General features: G+C 48.9%; 1 protein-coding gene across 2 annotated transcripts in view; it reads left to right on the forward strand.

The window, feature by feature from the left end:
* IQSEC2 (IQ motif and Sec7 domain ArfGEF 2) overlaps window positions 1-21,575 on the forward strand; it is a 76,080-nt gene that overhangs the window by 26,747 nt on the left and 27,758 nt on the right. The window contains exon 3 of one of the 2 annotated variants that reach the window (XM_060293049.1): window positions 9,887-9,982. The exons of the other annotated variant lie outside the window; for it this stretch is intronic. Within the exon in view, the coding sequence (XP_060149032.1) occupies window positions 9,887-9,982 (96 nt within the window). The remainder of the gene's footprint in view (window positions 1-9,886; window positions 9,983-21,575) is intronic. 2 annotated transcript variants of the gene reach the window in all.

Here is a 21,575-nt window from a genome sequence, read left to right on the forward strand (position 1 = left end):
CAGTCAGTCGGGCTAAAACAGATCTGGGCAGGAAAGGAGCAAGTGTTAAAGTTCAGAACTGGTCTGGTCGGGACTGGGTCACAGATACCTTCTGTCATCAGTGGGAGCCGGGGGAGGCTGGAGGAGAGAGGTGGGGCTCTGTAGCACAGAAAGGGCAGCAACTGGATCTGGGCAAAGGGTTCCATTTATGGCCAGGTCGCTTTCTAGTTATGTGACTTTGAACAGATCTTTTTCCCCCCTGGAGCCCCAGGGTTGTCATCTAATAAACATTGTGTGTGTGGAGGGGAAAGTTTAGGAGGGTAGAAGGAACACGAAGGAAAGGAGCTAGACTTCGGCTGCTGTGGAAGTGGAATGGGAAGGAATGAGCAGGGTCGGTGGATTGAAAACCCCCAGTAGCAGGGCCCAGGCATGAGGGCTTCCAGGTATGGGGTGCCAGAGGAAGTGTGGAGTCTAATTAGAGCTGAACAGCTGGTGTTGCTAAAGGGCTGTGGGCAGAGGAAGGTGCCTGGACTTCCTGTAGATCCATGAGAAGTTGTCAGACCTACAGGCGCCTTAAATCCAGGTCCAGAAAGGGACTGGCGATGGCTCAAGGTCACAAACTAGCTCTCAGCAGAGCCTGCTTCCTAGCTGTGTGTTGTTTGCAAAGTCACTTGGCTTCTCTGATCCTTACTTTCCTCATCTGTAAAATGAGGTCAATAATTCTGACTTCTTTGGGTTGATGAGAGAACTTAAAGCAATGCTCAGCATAAAATGGTGGCTCAACATATTGTAGTGCCCTCCGCCATCCCCTAACCCAATGCATTGTCATTTATGGGGCAGTCAAGCTTGAGATATGTGGAGAGGTGCAGAACTTGAAGACAGAGGGGCAGGAGGGGCTGATACCTCCGCCACCAGAAGAGGAGGGAGCCCAGGCCTAGAGGTGCTACCGCTGCAGTGAGGGTCTGGCTGGAACTTGGGGGCCCTGGGGACCAGGCCGGGGTTGACAGGCACGCAAGGATGAGAGCCAGAGGAGGTGGCCTGTTGCTAGGGAAGGAGGGAGGAGGTGGGGGAGCTGCTGACACCCGCAGAGCCAGGGACGTCCCCATGGCAACAGGAGCCGCTGCTGTCGGGAGGAGAAGTGGGAGGAGGAGCCAACGCTGGCTCTGTTCCCAGAGGAGGCCTCCCACTCTGGGCCTCAGTGCCCCCATCTGTCCAACGGGAGTTTGGATTAGGTAATCTCTAAGATTCTTTCTTGTTTTGACCTCCTGGCAATCTGGGGTAGCTGAGACCTCACAGACCTTCCGTGGCTCCCCCATCCACATGTCCAGACACTGCCAGTCCCCAGAGCTGCCCCAGCTGCTTCCAAATCTTCCCTTGCGTGCTGCCTTCTGTTCAGCGCAGCCTGGTTGCCTGCCCTGCCCAGCTCTCTGTTCCCACCACTTCCTTTTCCTGGAACCTTGTCACTTACCGCCTGCTGAATGCTCTCTGGCTCTGGTGGGTCCAACTCCAGCCCTGTGCACTCTGGGGTGCCTTCCCTGGCTGCCCGAGTCCACCCTGACTGCTTCCTCGCTCCTGGGCTTCTTCGGCCCCACAGGTCTGCGCTCCTCCTGCTATCCTTAGTAATCGCTGCTGCAATGCATGGAGCCACTTCTGAGAGCTGGGCTCCCCTTGACAGGCTCAAATCATTACAGTAAATTTATGGTGTCATATTGTGAATCCCCATTTTACATATGAGCCAATGCTCTGAGAGCTTATGTGGCTTGTCTGAGTTCCCCCGGGTCCTATGTGGTAGAGCCAGGCTTGGAACTCAGCTCTGTATAATTGCTGCTACCCCAGGCCTGAGGCAGGGCATAATTTATCAGCGGCAGCAGCACTTGCTGGGTGATAGCTAAAGCCCATATATGCTAGCCACCATGATGGGCACTTTACCTGTGTTTTCTCACTTCATCTTCACAATAATCCTATAGAGTATATATTCTAGTCACTTTACAGGTGAGGAAACTGAGGCTTTCAGAGTTAAAATAATTTACCCCCTCCCCCCCATAGAACGCAGATCAGAATCCAGACCATCAGAGTTGCGGTCACCATGCTATACCGGGGTTAACCCAGTTGTTTTCCAGAAGCACGAACAGAGCATTCCCTGTGTACCAGGCCTGTGTTGGGTGATCCATGGGGGAGATGGAAGCGGGCTACAGACACAGATGAGCCAGCTCTGGCAAGCCCAAATGGGAGTGCGTTGATGAGGAGAAGCCAGTTGTAAGGACAAGAGGCTGGAGGGGGTAGAACTTGAATTTGACTATGGGATGGAGGAGGAGGGAGGTGGGGGGGGGAGGGAGATGGGTAATTTTCCCAAAGGAGTTACCTTTTTCCAGGAAGCTCACGAGGGGCAAGAAGGGGTAAGGGGGTCCTCCTTCCCCTTCCTGTTAGTGTTTCCCGGCCCCGGCCTGGCCCAGCCCCAGGAAGTGGGTGACCCCTAAGCTGGCTGCATGCCTGATTGGCACCAAAATAAACTTGCCTTCTCTCTCTTTCCCTCCCCTCCTCTCTGTCCCCTCTGTCCTGGCTTTAATTAGCAGCCCTGGGGATGAGTCACTTGGCAGCTGGGGAGGGAGGCTGCTCAGAACCCAGTCGAGCCTGAGCCTCGGTTCCTGGCCCAAGCCTCCCGGGCAGCACCACTGTGTTCTTGGTGTGGCTTCACATCTGTGCGGGTGTGAGGAACGCAGGGGCAGCGCTGCGTGCTGGTGGGTGTCCATGCACGGCAGGGTGTCTGCATAGAAGCAGATCTGGTTGTTGCTGCATTTGTCTTGGTGTCCACTGAATGTCAGTGTATGTGAGTGTGCGACTGTAGCATGTATCTGTGGTCGCAACTGTCAGGAAATGAGGGAGCATTTGGGTGAACAAACACAAATGCTTTATAATTGCATTCACCCCTCCCTACCTAAGTGTTCTTTATGCGTTTTTGCTTATGCAAGCCCTGCACTTACATCCCCAATTTTCCCTTGTCTTAGTCTGGGTACACTTTGTTGCAGGGAACTGAAACCCACTCAAACGCGCTCAAGAATAAAGGGTGTGGGGGGGGAGACTATTGTGAGGCTACATCTCACAGAATCTAAGAGCAGTAAATGACGTATAGCCAGGCCTCATGCCAACTGGAAGTGGGACCAAGAAGTCAAGGAGGAAAATTGCTCTCTCTTTCTCTCTCTCTCTCTCTCTCTGCATCTCTGCATCTCCCTGGCTCATACGTTGTCTCTCTCCATCTTTCATGACTTGCCTGGTCCCTGTCATCTCTTTGTCACTGACTCCTCTCTCTGGACTGACTTCCTCTGCTCTCAGGTGGCCTGATGTGGCCACCAACCTAGAAGCTATGTGACCTTCCAGCTTCAGGGCCCACCCCCACGGGACAGCACTGTTTCTGTCCATCCTGTGGTAAACGAGGTGGCAAGGGGCTGTAGGTGGGAGTGGATTCTCCTAGAAGTGGGTGAGCGTAGAGGTCAAATACTCTGGACTTGGTGTTTCTTCTACAGTGCCCACAGCTTTTATGTGTTCACAAGCGAGGTCAGAGCCTGGGGAGTAGTCTGCTCAGAGGCCCACGATTATAAGCTTGCTCGTCCATCAAGGTTTTGGTTCCTACTCTAATGCAAGTTGACCTTAGCTCACTATGCTTTCAAGTTCCATGCTCTTGCATCAAAATACCCGGTTTTATCTAAAACTTTCCCCTTATTTTGTGCCCAAACAGCCTTTAAGTGCACAGTGAATATTACCATCGCCACCAGTGTGCGGTGATTTTCATAGTCTCAGAACAACTGGCATAATGCTACTCATGGTACAGCTGCTACCAAGTTCTTGGTTGTTTCAGGAATTTTCACATTTTGTTAGTGCAGTGACTGAATTTATAGTTATCTTCAGTATAGAATTACAAGCACACATTATCAATATTATCAACTTGACGCTCGAGCTCACTTTTCCATTAATACAAACCCTGCAGTTTTTACATTAATTACAGAGGGAACCTTAGACAGGTTTTCACCTATGAGTAAAGAGTTTGGAACCAGCTGTGCACGTAATGACTGTTCTCCAGATGTAGGGGCAATGCCCATGGCTCTGACCTCGGCCCGGGCCTTGCATCCTCTGGCTGAGACTGGAGACTGCCCACCTCCTTAGGGAGCTCCTACTTCTGGCCTGGCACATAGCAGGTGCTGTTGTTATTTTTTAATAAAAAGGATAGTTTTCTTATTATTGTTAAGTCCATCTTCCACATATAGGTGGTAAGCCTGAGTGGGAGAGATCATCCCAGGCTCAGGGCAAAGCCTCCTTCAACTTAATAAATGCTTTGATTCAGAAAATGTGTACTATGTATCAGGTACTGTTAAGGAGCATTCCACACACCTTATCTTTAATCCTCCTGGCAGCTCTGCCAAGTAAGGGTGATGGGATCCACTTTACAGAGGGGGAAACTGAAACCTTGAGAGGTAGAGTCACTTGCCCGAGGTCATCCATCCATCTGTCCATCCATCCATCCACTTAGTCATGGGACAATTTCTTGAGTACCTACAACGTGCCAGGCACTGTGCTAAACTAAATGCAGTTGATACAATGATGAATAATAGAATCCTGCTCTGAGGAAGCTCACCGTCTGGTAGGAAAGCAGATAAGGAAACAGACAATTACAGGCGAAGTGTAGGGTGCTGTGGGAGAACCTCAGAAGTGTACCCAACACAACCTGAGGGTCAGGGAGGCTTCTCCAAGCTGACATCTAAACTGTGACTTGGTGGATGAGTAGAAGTTAGCCTGGTGAGGGGTGGGGGGGTGTGTGAGGTGAAGTGGAGAGTGTTGCAGACAGAGCAAAAAAGTGTGCCAGGGCTGTGGAGCAGTGTTTGGTACTTGCATTCGTGAAGAACTGTAACTGTATCTGCAGTGGGATGGCACTGTCATGAGAGATAATCTGGAAAGGAGGCAGAAGGTAAATTGGGAAGCTGGGACTGGGACCCCGGTCAGTTAGACCCAGAGCCAAGGAGCTGCAGGACCCAGGAGCAGAGTTTCCATGCTTCCCCGCCTGCCTGGTCCCAGGGGCCAGCCTGGGCCAGCCTGGCTAGTGCCAGCGGCAGGCCAGGATTCCAGTGGCCACAGTGCCCTCTAGTGTCCAGCAGCCCATCTTGCAGCCTCTACCTCAGTGTGGATTGTCTGTCTCTCAATACCTGCTGACCTGTTTGACTAGGTGCCCTGTGCCGGATGCTGGGGACACTGGAATGAATAAGACATGGTGTCTGTCCCCACCGAGCTCCTGGACCAGAAGGGGCAACGGCATGTGAATAGACAGCGCTGGAGAAACGCAGGGTGGGAAGGACACAGGGGAGGGATCCCAGAGTCAGATTCCCAGAGGGCACCACCTCTGAGCAGACTTGTGAGGAACAAGGGGGAGCTAACGAGGTGGGGAGGTGGCACTGGGGGCAGGGTGGTGGGGAATGGTCTTTTGAGCAGAGGCAAAGGTGAGGGCGGACAGCAGAGTGTGGCAGAGAATTGTAGGCGCTTCTGTTTGGGTGGAGCACAGGTTGAAGGTGGGGTGGGGGGAGGCTGAGACCACGGGGAAGTGGTGGGGAGGGGCAGCTCACAGAAGGTCCTGGGATGCCTGACACTAGCTCATAGTCAGCACTTAGTGAATGGACTCATATAAGGAGTTTCCCTGCCCTTTTGGGATCACAAACCCATCTGAGGATCTAATGAAAGCAATGTTCTCCCCGGAAATGCACTCATACTCACTCATATTTTTCATACAACTTTAGGGGCTTCAGAGACACTCCCCGCCCCAGGCCTATCCGTGAACCACAGGCTTCCAAATTCCTCTTAGTATAAATACTGAAACCTTATCAGGACCTCCAGGCTCTGCATGATTGGGCCCCCGCCTACATCTCCAGTCTCGCTCATCTCCCCTTTGCTTTTTCCACTCAGCCACGTTGGCCTCCTTGTAGTTCCTGGAAATACCACCTCAGGTCCTTTGCCCAAGTTGTTTCCTCTGCCTGGAACACTCTCCCCCACTACCTCCACTTTTTGCCCAGCTTAATTCCATTAGTGGTTGAATAATGTCTGTCTCCTCTCACTTGAATATGAGCTCCATGAGATCGGGACATTGACTGCCCTTAGTCACTGCCGTATCTGTCACCCAGCTCAGTGCCTGGCTCACAGGATCTGTAGTGTAAGTGAACGAAGGCCCTGCCAGTGCCCTGCGGCTGGGTCAGGCTCCTCACCCTTCGCTCCTTCTTCCCTTCAGCCCCTAGAGGGTTATCACATGAGTTGCCCCAACAGGCTCAGATATGCCTGAATTCCAAGAGTGGCCCATATGAAGAGGTATCTTCCTAGAAATCTTCCCCTGCCCGAAACAAACAGGTTTCCCAAGAGTCTCCCGTACCTCCCTGGGAGAAGGATCATACTCTCTCAGGCTCAGACTGAGACTTTTCAGCATGTGCATATGTGTCTCATTGAAACCTCACAAGAACCTGTGAGATAGGAGTTGCCACTCACCTTTTATAGATGAACAGACCGTGCCTCAGAGGGGTTACCCAGCTGAAAAGTTGTAGAGCTGGGACTTGTATCCAGCTCTGCCAGGCACCAAAATGTAAGCTCTTTGCCTCACCAGAGAGGGGAAGGGGCTTGCTCAAGGTCACACAGCATCAGCCTTAGGGCCAGGACTAGAATTTCTGTCTCTCAACTTCTGCCAGGCCAAGGTGAAGGTTTGGGCCACAGGTGCCACCCTTAGGACAATAACTGCAAATGGGCCCAAGGTGTGGCTGCCACAAGAGCCAAGAGAGTTCCTGAGGGAGAGAGAAAGAAAAGCAGGGGCTGAGACCAGAGCCTTGAAGACCAAGGGGCTTTAGGGGGTGGGCAGAGGGAGAAGAGGCCATGAAGAGCCCATAGATGCCAACTTTGCGGTGGTCCATAGGGCCTATCTCTCTCAGCAGCTTTGGCTTTCTTGAGAGGAACCAGCTGCCCCGGCAGGGAGGCAGGAAGGCAGGAAGGCTGGCCTGTTGCCTGTCAACTCCTATTCCTTCTAGATCACTGGCCCCCTGGCCCCTCCCAGGGCTGCCTTCTGCTCAGAACAGCCAGGGACCTGGGCTCTGGGGCTGTGAAAGGACAGGAGCCCTCTGAGCTGGATCTGGGGTCCTCTTCAGGAACCCCACACCCTTCAAATCCTCCAAATTGTCCCCTTTCTCCAGCCCCCCACATAAGGAGGAGAGAGAGATTACTGTGGTAGGTCGATGGGGATTCTAGTTTGACTGGCTGTATGAACTTTAGTAAGACTCTTCCCCTCTCCCCGTCTGTAAAATCAGGTGGGCCAATTTCCTTGGAAGAACAGCCTATAGGTTGTGAATGGCGTGTCTTCTGATTTTTGCTTTTCTCTTCAGGGAGCATTTCTCTTAGCCAGTTCAGAAAACAACGCAGAAGAAAGTGAGAGCTTATTGCAATGGTCAAGAAATCGGCTGGGCCCTCATCTTGATTTCCCCAGATGGGTGATTTGAATTTTACTTGAACTGGAGCATCCCAGCATAACCACCACACAGAGTCTCTTTAACTCTGTGGAAGATGAAAATGTTTGTGAAAAGCTTCTATGGAAAGGTTTCTGTATTCACAGGGCAGCAATATGGCCAAGGGGACAGAGTCCTGATTTGGGAATGGCCAAACCAGGTCCTGATCTTGGGGTTCTGCTACTTACTAGCTCTATTACCTGTGCTGAGTTACTTAATGTTTCTACATCTCAATTTTCTCTTCGGGAGAATAGGGCTAGTGACATGTACTTGACAGGGTACTTGGGGAGATTCCAACAGAGGTGCATATAGTGAGCACAGCCTGAGGTTTGGCCGAGAGGAGTCACTTCAAGCTCTCAAAGCTGCTTCCTCGTACTAGGAGTTCCCAGCCCTCCTGGGGGAGCAGGGGAAGGAGCAAAGTTTCCAGTTGCAGTCTGGCCTATAGCCCAGCAGGCCTGGCCCCGCCTCCTTGGTTCCTCCTTCTAGGGAAGGGCTGGGGAGGAGGGGGTGGCAACAGCGGTGGAGGCACCGCCCTGGCCAGGGGGCCTGCCCTCGGGACAGGTCCAGACCCATGGAGCCCCCCGGGAGGAGTAGCAGGTAGGAACCTGGCCCCCACCCCCAACCCTGCAGCCCTACCCCCTCCCTTCCTGCCCAGGCCTGGACCTGGTCCCTGGGCTGCTGATTCAGCAGCCTCCTGGCTTCCTGGTTCCTGGCTCTCCTCTTGGATTCTTGGAGGCCTTTGGCTTGGGGGAGGGAGCCAGCTCAAGTGGGTGAGCCCAGGGGCATCTGGGTGCCCAGCTCTGTAAGAACCCTGGAGCCCTGAGCAGCGCAGTCGGTGGCCTGTGAGGGGTGTGATTGGTGGCTGCCCTGGCTCCTAGCCTGGTGCTGCGGGGCTGTCCACAACAGCTGAGACTCTCTGATACCAACATTCCAGCAGCCTAAGGGTCTCTGAGTCTCAGGTTTAATGAGTCAAGGACTTGGGCCAGTGACTGGCACTTAGATGGCACTTGAGAAACAGTCGTTCTGCTGATGACAATTATTCCAGAGGCTCTGATAAGAAGAGTATCAGATTCCAGGATTCTCTGTTAAGGTTCTAAGATTTAGGCATCCTCTCCAATTCGCAGCAAGCGAGATAGTGGGCAGCTGGCCTGGCCTGCAGCCACATCTCCCGGCCTTTACTTCGGCTCTTGAATGGCCAGGCCCTGACCACAACCTGCCTTCAGGGGCTCGTGGGGGGCAGGGGCTGGCTGACCTGGCACTCACTCCCAGTATCTGCCCTGTGCTGCGTAGGGCAGGGACAGGGCCCTCGGCCTCACTACCCTGCTGTCTCTCCTCCCCCTTCCCCTTCTCTGGACTTTAATCGTGGGAAGCAGGAGGCAGAGGGGCCTTTGGACCCCACGCTAAGGGTGGGAGCACAGCGCTGGGGGGCGGAGCTTGGGCCCTGCCCCAGGCTGGGGGCGCAGCACTGGCCTTGGAAGCAAAGAACCACCCTGTCCTCTGGCTCGCTGGGCCCCACTCGCCCACTCAGCCCGAGTCCCATCCTGTCACCAAGACCACTGAGACCTTGTCAGCTCTCCTCCGCCCTCGCCTCTCCTGTCCTTTGCTCTGGCACTCTCTGCCTCTCCCCGTCTTCTCTCTGTGTCTTTTGTCTCGCCCTTTCACTGTCTTCCTCCTTCTCTGTCTTTCTCCTTTTCTGTCTTGTCTCTTTCGGTTTCTCTCTGTCTCTTTCCCTCTCCTCCTCCAGTGTCTCCTGCACCCCCCCACCCCCACCCCCACCCCGCCCTGGCCTGGGTTCTTCCCCCACTTTGGACCCAGAGCCTCTTTTCTCCCCATCCCTCCCTCCTTTCTTGTGAGGGGTCTTCTCTAAGGGGGAACCCCCCCATACACCTTTTCCCTTTCTCTTTCATCCACCCTTCCCTCTCCCCTCTTCCCTACCCGTGGCGTCTGGTGTGAGGAGGGCTCCCTTCCCCCTTCCCTACTGTGGTGTCCCAGTGTCTCTGAGGCCGAGGTCCCCACGGAGTCACCTGGAACACAGGAGGCCCAGCCCAGCTCTTTCGTCTCTGCTGCCCCCTGTTGTCGTTGTGTTCTGTTTGTGGTTCGAGTGCCGTCCTCTCTTTCTTGACTTTGTGGTTTTTTCTTTTTTTCTTCCTTCCTTCCTTCCTTCCTTCCTTCCTTCCTTCCTTCCTTCCTTCCTGCCTTCCCCCTCTCCCTCCCTCCCTCCCACCCCTCCTCTTCCATTCCCTATCCTCCACCACCCATTCCTCCCAGTCTTCCCCTTTCCCCTACCCCACTCACTTTCGCCTCCTTGTCCCCATTCCCCACCCTGCCTCTCCCCTCCCTCCCTGTCTCTCTCTCTGTCTCTCTTTCTCTCTCTGTCTCTTGCTGTCTCTCAGGTCCACAGCGTCTCATACTCTACACCAGTATTGCTGTCCTACTCAGGTCCTTGACTCCATGAAGCTTACCCCCTCAGGCAGGCTGGCAGAGAGCAGGTAAGAGCTAGACCCACCCCTCCCCCAATCCCTCACCCCTCCAGACAAATATCAATATCATTGCCAGCCCCTCCCCCATCTCCCTCTAGCCTCTGGAGTGACTGTGGAATGGGTGTCTGAGCGTGTGAGGAGAGTGACTGGGGGACCAGGCCAGAAGACCAAAGAGGACATTCACAGCCTGTTTGTAGCTTGTCCTTCCTTAAAAATCCTTCTCTAGATACCTTCCCCCCCGAAGTGGGAGTGGTTGGTCCTAGAATATATAACATTTGAGCTGTTTTGTAGGATGAGTAAGAGTTTGTCAGTTGGATAGGATGGGGAAGGGTGTTTAGACAGAGAGAACAATCTGCTTATACTTTTGGGGAAGGAGATTATTTCCAAGTTAATTTGAAAACACATTTTACATTTTCTGATTATAATGCAATGAAATAAAATATTAATAGCAATGGCAAAAAGGCTAGGTCCATTTGAAAGTTTAAAAATACTTGTGTTAAAGAGGAAATAAGAATGGAATTTGTGGACTATTTAGAATAAATGTCAATTGAGAATGTCATAGATCAAAACCTATGGGATATGACCATGGGGGTTCCCAGAAGAAAGTTTGTGGTCTTAAATGCTTTTATTAGAGAACAAGACAGTTTAAATGAACTAATTATTCTGATCAAGAGTCTAGAAAGTTCTAGAAAAAGAACAACCAAAAGAAAGCAGAATCAAGTAATTACTATATATAAAACCAGAAATTAATGAAATAGAAAACAAAAGGTTTGATAAGCTAAGAGGTGTTTTTTGAAAAGACCAGCAAACTAGACAGACCCTCCTCTGGCAGTTATGATTGAGAAAAAGGCAAGAAAACATAAATAAAATAAGGTATGATGAAGGGGATTTAACCACAGATTCAGAGTATATGAAAAAGTCATAAGAAAATGCTTTGTGTAATTTTATACCAATAAATGTGAAAATCTAGATGAGATGGGTGGTTTTCTAGGAAAATATAAATTACCAAAATCACTTAAGGAGTGGCAGAAAACCTGAATAGAATGGAACAGTATAGAAGAAGTTTAAAAGATGGTCAAAGTTTTCTCCTCAGAAATGGTACCAGGCCCAGCTGGTATTATGGAAGTTCAGGTATCATGGAAGTTCTATCCAATATTGAAAGATCAGCTAATAGGAAAAGATGGACAGCTTCCTAGTTCATTCTAGAAGGCTGGTATCACTGGACAGGTTTAGACAAAAAAAAGGAAAACTATAGTCTAACCTCACATATTAATAGAGCAACACATGTTTTAAATTACAGATTCTCCAACTGAATCCATCAGTATATTAAAAGAAGACTGTATCGTGACAAGTGAAGGTTTGTCCCAGGAGTGCAGGGATTGTTCAACATTAGGGAAGCTGTTATTGTAATTGATTATGCTAATAGTTTTACAATCTTTTTACTCTATCTCCATAAATGCTGAAAAAATAATCTGACAAAATCACACATCCATTCTTGATTTAAAAACCCTTAGTGCCTTAGTTATCTCTTGCTGCATTGGGGTAATTTGTTAAACAGCAATAGATAACTAGTACAGTAAACTAGGAATGAATGAAAACCTCCTTAACTTGGAAAGAATTTTTATCAGAAACCAAAAACAATCATCAAATGTAACAATGACGTGCTAGATAAATTTCCATTCAATTTGGGAACAAAATAAGGATGACTACTATCACTGTCACTAACCAGTGTTTTCTGGAAGTTTTAATCATTGGGATTAAAAAAAGAAATAAGTGGTATAAATATCAGAAATAGAGTCAGAATTAGCATTATTTGAAGATGATATAGTTGTCTACTTAGATAATCAAAGAGAATAAAAGGAAAAATTATTAGAACTAATAAGAAAATTCAGTGAGATGGGTAGATACAAGATAAATACACACCCAAACCATCAACTTCTCTAAATACCATCAATAACTAATTAGAAGACATAATAGAAAAAGATTCCCATTCACAATAGCAAAAAAAAAAGATAAAATTCCTACGAATTTATAAGAAATTTAAAATACTTCTCTGTAGAAAACTAAAATTTCGTCAAAGGCTATAAGACTTGAATAAATCACGAGTCATATCCTATTCTTGGATGGGAAGAATTCAATATGGTTTAAAATGACATTTTACCCCAATTTGATCAAAAGATTCAATGTATTTCTCATTAAAATTTCAGTGGTATTTTCTTTGGGAATTGTGCAATTGGATTTTAAAGTTCATTTGGAAGAGTAAATGCCCATGAATTACTAAGAAAATTTTGAAAAAGAAGAACAATGAGGGGGGACTTGCCCCGTTAGATATAAAAACTTACCATAAATCTACAGAAATTACAAATATTATATCATCACAGAAATAGAGGAATACATAAATGGAACAAAATAGAGAATTTAGAAACAAACCCATATATTCATATGGGAATTTAATTTGTGACAAAGAATGCATTTCAGATCAGTGGGAAGTCAGTAAATAGGATGGGACTATTAGCTACCATTTGGAAAAAATTTAAGTTAAATCCCTACCTTGTACAAAAACAAATGCAAAAAATAAAGCTGTAAAAGTACCAGAGGAAAATCCAGAATATTTTTATAACAGGGTGGAGAAGCCTTTCTGATCAGGGTTTAAGAACTCAGGAGCCATAAAGTAAAGAGCAATAATTTCAACTACATTAAAGTTAAGAACTTCTGTGTGGAGAAAGATACTATACACAAAGTTAAAACAGAAACAGGCTAGAAGAAAGTATTTGCTACATAGACATCTGTCTATATCGTCTCCTGGAAATCAATAAGAGAAAGGTGCCCTACCCATTTAAAGTGGAGAAATAACGTGATTTGACAATTCAGAGAAGAAGTAGACAGCTAATGAATGAGAAAGGATGTTCAACCTTACAGATAGCCAAAGAAATGTAACTAAAACAACAGCGAAGTACTAATTTTAAAGTACCAAAATTTAAAAGATTGAAAGGGTTGTGAGGAAACAGAATCTCTCATATTCCTTGATAAGAGTACGAATTGGTTTCATTTTATTATGGGACCAGTTTGTTAGCTGCCCCCAGAAACTTAAATGTGCATATACTTCCAAGCTGAGAACTATGTCTTAGAGTTAGGTTTCTCTAGAGTTTTACTACTAGGTAGACCCCAATTTGGCCAGCCAGAAGCCTTTTCTAAAATACCCCAACCCCAACTGCAAACATAAGCCATACTGTGCAACTCTATCACACGCCCTTTTGTAGGGTAGCATTCTCAACCAACTCTTAATGAAAAGGTTGCATGATATATGCTTCTTAAATAAAGACAGGATTATATGATTAGGAATAATCTTTATTTTTAGCCAGTTTATAAAAATGTTAAAGCCACGGAAATAACCTTTATCTACATTTTAAACAAAATGTTCATTCCCTTTGCTCAGCAATTCAACTTTTAGGAATCCTTCAAAACTACTTTCAGACACATGCAAAGATGTTCACTGCAGCATTGTTTATAATAGCAAGCAATTAAAACAACCTACATGTCCATCAGTAGGAAACAGCTTTTCCTTCATGATCCATCCATACTCTGTAGCAGATCAAAAGAAAAAGATATATCTCTAGATACTCACCTGGAAAGACCTCTAAGACTTATTGTTATATGAAAAAAGCAAATTGCAGAACAGGGCTTATAGTATGATCCCATTTTTGTAAGGAAAAGAAAACCCCCATAACAACAATGAAAAAAATGTTATACATACCCTGTCACAACTTTAAAATTACTGGCCTTTTTTCTTGGTCCCACTTCCTTGCCTTTACTAACTTGTTTCCTTCCTCCTCTATACCTTTTTCCTGTATCCACCTGTTGTTTTTCCTTTTAATAACTTGCTCAAATACCACCTGATTCATTCAGCAAGCATTTGTTCTGCCTGCTCTCAGTTAGGCCTTGTGTTGAACCTTGGTGGTATATGGGAATGAGCTGTATCTGGTCCTACAGTCAGGGAGCTCAAGTCTGGAAGGGAGAGAGAGACACATAGACAATGACTGCATAGTGTGGTTTGGGATAGAACAGAAGTAGGCCCAGAGGGCTGCCAGAGGAGGGGTACCTAACCCCACCTGTCCCCTACAGGAGGGGACATGTGTACTAAGTCTTGAAAAAGTAATAGCTTTCCTTTATCCCCCAATCCTGCCGGAAATGGTTGCCTACTTTTTGGCTCTTCAAGCAGGATGACCTAATGGGGGAAAATAGTTGGGTCAGTATCTTTATTCAAGTCCAAATTCGGCTGCTTCCAAGCTTGACTTTCGGCAAGCCTCTGAACTTCTATTTCCTCATCTGTGGAATGAGGACAATGCCTATTTACCTCTCAGGGCTGATTTTGGGATTGGAGAAGGTACATGTAAAACTCCTGGATGACTATCAACTGTTGAAGGGCAGGGACTACCCATGTCTTGTTTTCCTCGTAGCTAATATGTAGCCTTGGATTGGATTGGATCTAAAAGCTGTACGTGTCTAGGGATGGTTCTGGAACAAAGGATGTGCCTGACCATAGTGGGGCTTTGGGATGAGGAGGCTGAGAGTAGTACATGGGATGGAGGGGATCGCACCGTAAGAAGAGAGAGCCAGGGAATTCGCTGGCAGTCCAGTGGTTAGGACTTGGTGCTTTCACTGCTGGGGCCCGGGTTCAGTCCCTGGTCCGGGAACTAAGATCCTGCAAGCCTCGCAGCATGGCCAAAAGAAAAAAGAGAGAGAGAGAGAGAGAGAGAGCCAGGTCCCTGGTGTTGACATGAAGGTGACACAGGAGGGAAAATAAGAGTAGGCGGCCCTGGGAAATGGAGCCCAGAGGGCATTCTGACCCTGGTTCTTGGTCCTATTCTGCTACTGATACCATCTCCTAATCTCACAGTGCAGGGCAGGGAAGCATGGTGGACCAATACTTGCATTGGTGTCAACATGTCTCAATTCAATCCCACCTCTGTCACTCACTAACTGGGTGACCTTAAACAACTCACTTCACATCTCTGAGCCTAGTTCCTTATCTGTTAAAAAGAATACCAACATCATGGGGTTTATTTATTGAGGAGTAGAAGAGATCATAAATAGTATTCATGTTGTTGAGTGCCTGGCACATAATGAGTACTCAAAACAGGGTAGCTGTTATTAGTGTTTGTTTCAGTAGACACTTAGGGAGTTCTGCTACAGCAGGGCCTATGCTGGGTAATGGTTCTTGCCTTCCACAAATTCCCAGTCAGCTGGGGAGACTGAGGAGGGCTATGACAGAGGAGAGCACAGGGTGGGGGGGGCTGCTGTGGAAGCCCAGTGGAAGAGATCTGGCCCCACCTAGGGCTGGTGCAGGTCAACTCAGCCTAAGAGCTGAGTCTTAGAGGATGAGTCAGAGGCAGTCAGGGGCAGAAGGGTGAAGTATGGCAGAATGTTCCAGGCAGAAGGAACAGCATATGCAAAAGAACCTGGATGTTCTTGGGAAGAGCCAGAGGTTTGTTACGAGCCTGGGTTGCATGGGTCCCAAATGGCTTCAGGTGGCCCATGAACCTCCTGAAATTGAATGCAAAATGTTGTGTGTGTCTAGTTGTGTGCATTTTCTGTTGGGGAGGTGGTTTGTGGCTTTCATTAAATGCCTAAAGGGTTTTGGGTTCCTCCAAAAAAGGTTAAGAACCAATGTTGCTGGTGATGAAGTATCATGTGAATGGATTCTAAATAAGAGAGAAATTTGGTAAAATTTGTGTTTTAGACATATCACATTAGCAATCGGTATGAAAAATGGATCGTATGCATGGAGGCCAGCTGGAAGGCCTACACTGGGATATTGGCATAGAAGAAGTGGCTTGGAGCAGGGCTACTATGTTGCACTATTCCCGTGGGCACCATTCGCAAAGAACCATTTTAATTTCAAATTATGGAATCTAAATTCTTTGAGAGATAGACCCAACAGCAGGTGAGAGAAAGGGAGGAGGCAAGGATGGATCAGTGTTAGCAGAGGGCCAGAGGGACATGAGTCCAGGGTAATAGTGCAGGAGGAGAAGGGAACCTCTGTTAAGGCTCGCCCAGCACCCAAAGTCCATGGTCTCAGATATAATTACTAACTTCCATCCTACTCCTGGTTCTCGGAGATTCTGAGTGACACTGGAGACACTTATTTCTCTATGTATTTGGGGGAGGAATTACTTCTGGTTTGTGAGTCAGGTATTTTCCTGAAAAAAGTCGTGTTTGAGCCAGTCATCCAGGGTCTGTAAAGATTTTGAGTGGTAGAGATGGGAGAGGATGCTCTGAGAGTGAACACAGAGGCCTGGAGGTGAGAAATGGTAAGGCTGAACACTGATGCGGAGGTTAGACACGCCTCAAACAGCTGTCTGGGGAGCCCAGGGTCCTTTCTCGTGGTAGGCAGCTGGAGAGCCATGAGCAGTTCTTGAGGAGGGAAAGTAACATGATCAAATTAGCATTTTAGAAGGAAGGGAGACTAGGGAGGAGGCTTTTGCAGTAATCCAAGAGAGGTAAGCTGAGGTAGTGGCTGTGGGGATGGAGCAGAGGAGGTGGATTTGAGAGGTGATGGGGTAGAAGAGAGAGCTGGAGTCAGAGAGACTGAATAGATAATGGGGGTGGAAGTGGGGGGTGGAGATGACTGAGGATGGTCACGGTGAGTTGCCCGTGTTCAGGCCTGGCAATGGATTCATTCATTCAACAAATATTTATCGAGTGCTAGACACTGTGCTGGGCATTAAGGATATAGCACTGAGCAAAACAGATGCCTGTCCTGATGGATCTTACGATGGGTGAGACAGATACTAAATAAATAAGCAACTAAATATATAGAATGTGTCTGGTGCCACACCTATCTGGGGGATGATGTTCCAGCGAGTGCAAAGGCCCTGAGGCAAGAGTGTGCTTGTTATGTTTGAGGGACGGCAGGGAGACCAGTACGATTGGAGAAAGAGTGAGCAAGGGGCAAGGGGAGTAGATGATGAGTTAGCAGAGGCCAGATCATGTGTAGTCTTTTAGAGCTATTTAGGGGGTAGAATCAGCAGGATTCAGTGGCTGACTTGGTAAGGGAACAGGAAGAACCTAGGGTGACTTCCAGGTGTGTTTTGGGCTTGGGCCCCTGGGTGGTGGTGCCTTTCACGAAGGTGGGAAATGCAGGAGGACGGGTTTGCAGCGGTAAGATGCTGCATTAGAGGTCCCTGTGAACTCTGAAGGCCCTAAGGGCCATCTTGGTGGAGCTTCCAGCAAGCATTAATTAGGCTTGATGGGTCTGGGACCCAGGAGAGAGATCCATGCTAGAGAGAGAGATGTGGGGTCCTCAGCCATACCTGAAGTTATGGAATGGAATGAGATCACTGACAGAGAGTGTGGAATGAAAGAGAAGAGGACCAGAGCAGAACTGGGGAAGAGGTACTAACGCATAAGGAATGGAGAGAGGAAGAGGAGCTGGGGGTGGTCCGAGAAGTAGGAGGAAAACCAGCAGGGAGTGGGCTCACGGAAGCAGAGGAAGGAAAGAGCCGTCTGCGCACGGGGGGGCTTGTTAAGAGTGGCAAATGTTACAGCTGGGGGAAGTAAGATGAGGGTGGGAGAGAGTCTATTGGCTTTAACCAGTGGGAGGTCCTGGGCGACCTTACTAAGAAGAGTTTCTGTGGCTTGATGGGCGCACGAGGCAGATTGCAGTGGGTTGAAGAGCCCGTGGGAGGTACTGAAGTGGAGATGGCCAGTGTAGACGAATTTCTCAAGAAGCTTAGCTGTGAAGAGGAGAGAGGGACACTGATTGCTAGAGGGAGATGTGGGGGCAGATCGAGGGTTTTTATTCCCAGATGGGAGAGACTTGAGCTTCTATAAATGTTGGTAGGAAGGAGGCAACAGAGAGGGAGAGGTTGAAATACTGGAGGGAGAGGGGATGATTGTTATGGAGGTGGTAGCAGGGGTGGGCTCCAGAGCCTGGGTGTAGGGACTGGCCTTAAATAGTATAGGGGCCCTCTTTTTCTCACAGGGAAGGAAAGCAGAGATAGTGGTGGTCGGGGGAATTCAAGGGCGTTGAGGGGATTAGTGAAAGAAATGCTTCAGAAAAGTTCAAAGCAACACATGGAGATCCCTGACAAAGAGCACGGATGCTGGAGCTAGGAGGAAGCAAAGAATACTTCTGGTTGGAAGTCAGGGAGGACTTCCTGCAGGAAGCAGCATTTGAGCTGGGTTGTGAAGTTCAGACAGGATTTCAACAGGCAAAGCTCTGTGCAGAAGGAAGAAACAGAGTCAGCAAAGGCATAGAGGCGTGAAAAGGCTGGACGTGCTGATGTAATAACGAACAAGCTAGTTTGATGAAGGCTGGGTGGTATAACATTGATGGCACTGATGCTGACAGTAACAGTAATAGTTACCATGTATGAGGCACCAAACCTACCCTGTGGCAGGTGCCTTACATACTTGAATTCATTTAATCCCCACCACATCCTGCAGAATAGGTATTTCCTCATTTTGCAGATAAGGAAAATAAGTCCTAGAGAGGTGAAGAAATGGACTAAAGGTCACCCAGCTAGTAGGTTGTGGGGCTGATATTTAAACCCAGGTCTGTCTGACTCTAAAGCCTGGGCTTTTTCCACCTGACAGGAAAGGCCAGGTGAGGCCATATGGTGGGGGAGCCTTGAATGCCAAGTAGAGGAATCTGAACTTTATCCAGGAAGCTAAGGGGAGCCAAGGTGGGTGTCTGAGCAGAAGAGATTCACACTCAAAGGTGGGCTTTAGGAAGGCTAATGTGGTCCAAGAGAGTAGGGAGAAGAAATCAGGAGGTGACTGCAGTGTCAGGGTGAAGGGTAGCAGGGGCCTGGCCTGGATAGGAGGGGAGTGAGCAGAGGGACTGGAAGATCATTTGTTCCTCATGACAGCCTTGAGAGGTGTGGAGTTTCCTTCTCCTTTTATAGATGAGGAATGGGAGACTCTGAAAGGAGGAGCTACTTGCCCAGGACTTGAGCACTGGTTCATGTGGTTTTGCTGACTCAGTGACTCTGTGGAACAATGTGTCAGAGGGAGCTCTGAGTATGAGGAGGGTGTGTGTGTGTGTGTGTGTGTGTGTGTGTGTGTGTGTGTCCCCGCGTGCGCACCCCTGCACGCGCTTGTCTGTCAGTTGGACAGCAGTGCCTTCCCTTGCCTTCTCTTTCCTTCCCATGTCTTCCCAATACTCCAGCATCCTGGATTCCATATTTCCTACATCTCCTGAGCCAAGGGGGTCTGGGAGTGGGCTGAGACTGTTTCTTTGGAAATCTCTAGAAGATCAGCCTTTTCACTCCCAAGACACCTGGTCCCACCCCAGCCCTCCTGCCTGTCCATCCACCCCATGAAAATGTAGTCCAGCTCCAGTGACTGCCACATGCAGACTGGCCCCTGGTACTGCTCTGCAGGACCCGAGGAACAGGTGCTTGTTCCTGCAATGTTTCCTCCCCGCCGCTGTGGCGCTTCTGTGTGGGTGCAAACGGCCACCTTGGTAATTAGGTTCAGTTCATGAGCAGTTAACAATAACCACCACCATGTTCCCATCACTCTTGTTTGCCAGGCATTTGACATGTATTCCAGTCCTTTGAACAATCCTGTGGGGTTGGCATCATAAGCCTCATTTTTACAGATGAGGAAACTGAAGCTCTAAGAGGGGCATTAACATGCCTGGGGCCGCAGCCTAGAAGCACTTGTAGAGCTGGCCTTGGAACCCAGGTCTGTTTGCTTCCAAAGCTGTGGACTTTCCACGCACCATTTCTAAGCATCTCCTACATTCCCGACGCTGAAGCCTTCAGGAAATACAAATCTTTGTCCTTCAAGGGCACAGTGGATTTCTAGAGATAGTACCAAGTTCACCCAAAGGACCTGCTGGGAAGAGTCTGAGACTTGGAGCTCCAAGAACTTCCAGGTTTAAATCCTGACTACCGCTCACCCAGCTGTGTGACCTTGGGCAGATATCTAACCTCTCTGAGCTTGAATTCCCTCATCTTTAAAATGTTGCACAGTTGTTGCAGGGGTTAAATGAGATGATGCATGCAAAGTGCCAGCAGAGAGCTGATTGCTACTATTTATGTTAAAATTAAGGTTGGGCACCTGTCAGGTCAGAAAGGGAGTTTACATACTCTGGGTGTAACCTTAAGCCTGAGCCCAGCCTGAGTGTGGGGGAGGGCCGTTCCAGGAGGGGGACCAGCAACAGGCTGCTTGGAGACTGAGATGGATGTGGCCCCATTGGTCACACTGGCCTCCCCATTCCAACCCCCATCCTCGCCCTACCTCCCTGGTTCCAGCCCTTCTTGTGTCTCCCTTGCTCTGCAAACTAATGCCTCTGCCTCTCTCTGTCACCCGCCGCCTGTGGCCTCTACCCTGCCCTTCCTGGCCCCAGGGAAGAGGAGGAGGAGGAGGAGACTGAGGAAGAGGAAGAGGAAGACGCTCATCAGTTCTGCTGTCCGGCCTCCGAGTGCAGTAGTCCCTCCTCTCGGTAACTGAGAGGACAAGGGTCATTTTCTATGCAGAAGCAAAAGCCTTAACCAGCCCCCTGCCCCCTGCCCCCTCGATCCCCCATGGGACCCCGTCCCTGCTTCAGGAACCAGATGGGCAGGCATAGTGCCCCGTCCTCACCCACCCCCTTCTTGGAATTCCCACCCTCACTGCTGTCTCCCCTGGACTCCAGCCCCCAAATTATAAAGGCTGGAGCCCTAGGTCTGACTAAAATGTGGGAGCAGCAGAGCTTGGAGCTTGGAGCTTGAAACCTGGACCCTCCCATACCCGCACCCCACTTCCCAGGCACCCTGGAGCCTGCCACTCCTGGAGAGGTCTCCAAATGACATCCCAAGGACCTACCTCTGTCCTCTGTGAGCACAAACAGAGATGCAGGGTGCCTAGGGCTTAGAGGACCAGACGGGGTCGGGACCCAGCCTGCTCATTCCCTCGCTGTGGCCATTGCTGCCATCTCTTCTACTGCTTGGAGGCCTTGTCCCGTGCCTCCTGCCACTCCCATAGCGCTCTGTAAATATGATCAGGAGGAAAAGGCCTTTCAGAGTGCGTGTCGCTGTGTACAAAAGAATTTCCATCAATAAAAGCTGATCTCTTCTCTCTGTCTGATGTATGTTCCACCCCACCCCACTTCCCTCTCCCCATCCCCACCAGGGTCTTACCTTCTTTCCTACCCAGGGCTGGGAACAGGGGCTGGGAGAGAGAGTAGGGTTTGATTTTATTGTCAACACCCAGAAGGCACTCAATAAATGAATGAATGATGTGGCGCTCTCACCATGTGCAAGCCTAGCGCCTTCTTCAGCCTGAGGTGGTGCGAGCTGGTCAACTTGGACACGTTGCTTGGCCTCCCTGCTACCCAGTTTCCCCATGTGTAAAAGGAGGAGGGAGTCTGGACCAGAGGATCTCCAAGGGCTCCTCCAGCTCTGACATTCTGTGAATCTGAGATGGTACAATTTTAAGAAACTATGATTACATGACTTATAAGAGAGGGTAATTCAGTGACACATTCCATCCAATTCTGTGGTTTCTCTTTCTATGACGCTGTGATTTGGGGATTCTACCATACTGTGGTTTTAAGATTTCATGATTCTACCATTTAGAAAAAATTCTGATGGTGTGATTTTAACATTCT

The sequence above is a fragment of the Globicephala melas genome, chromosome X (genome assembly GCF_963455315.2).
Source record: "Globicephala melas chromosome X, mGloMel1.2, whole genome shotgun sequence".
In the NCBI taxonomy this organism is placed as follows: Eukaryota; Metazoa; Chordata; class Mammalia; order Artiodactyla; family Delphinidae; genus Globicephala; species Globicephala melas.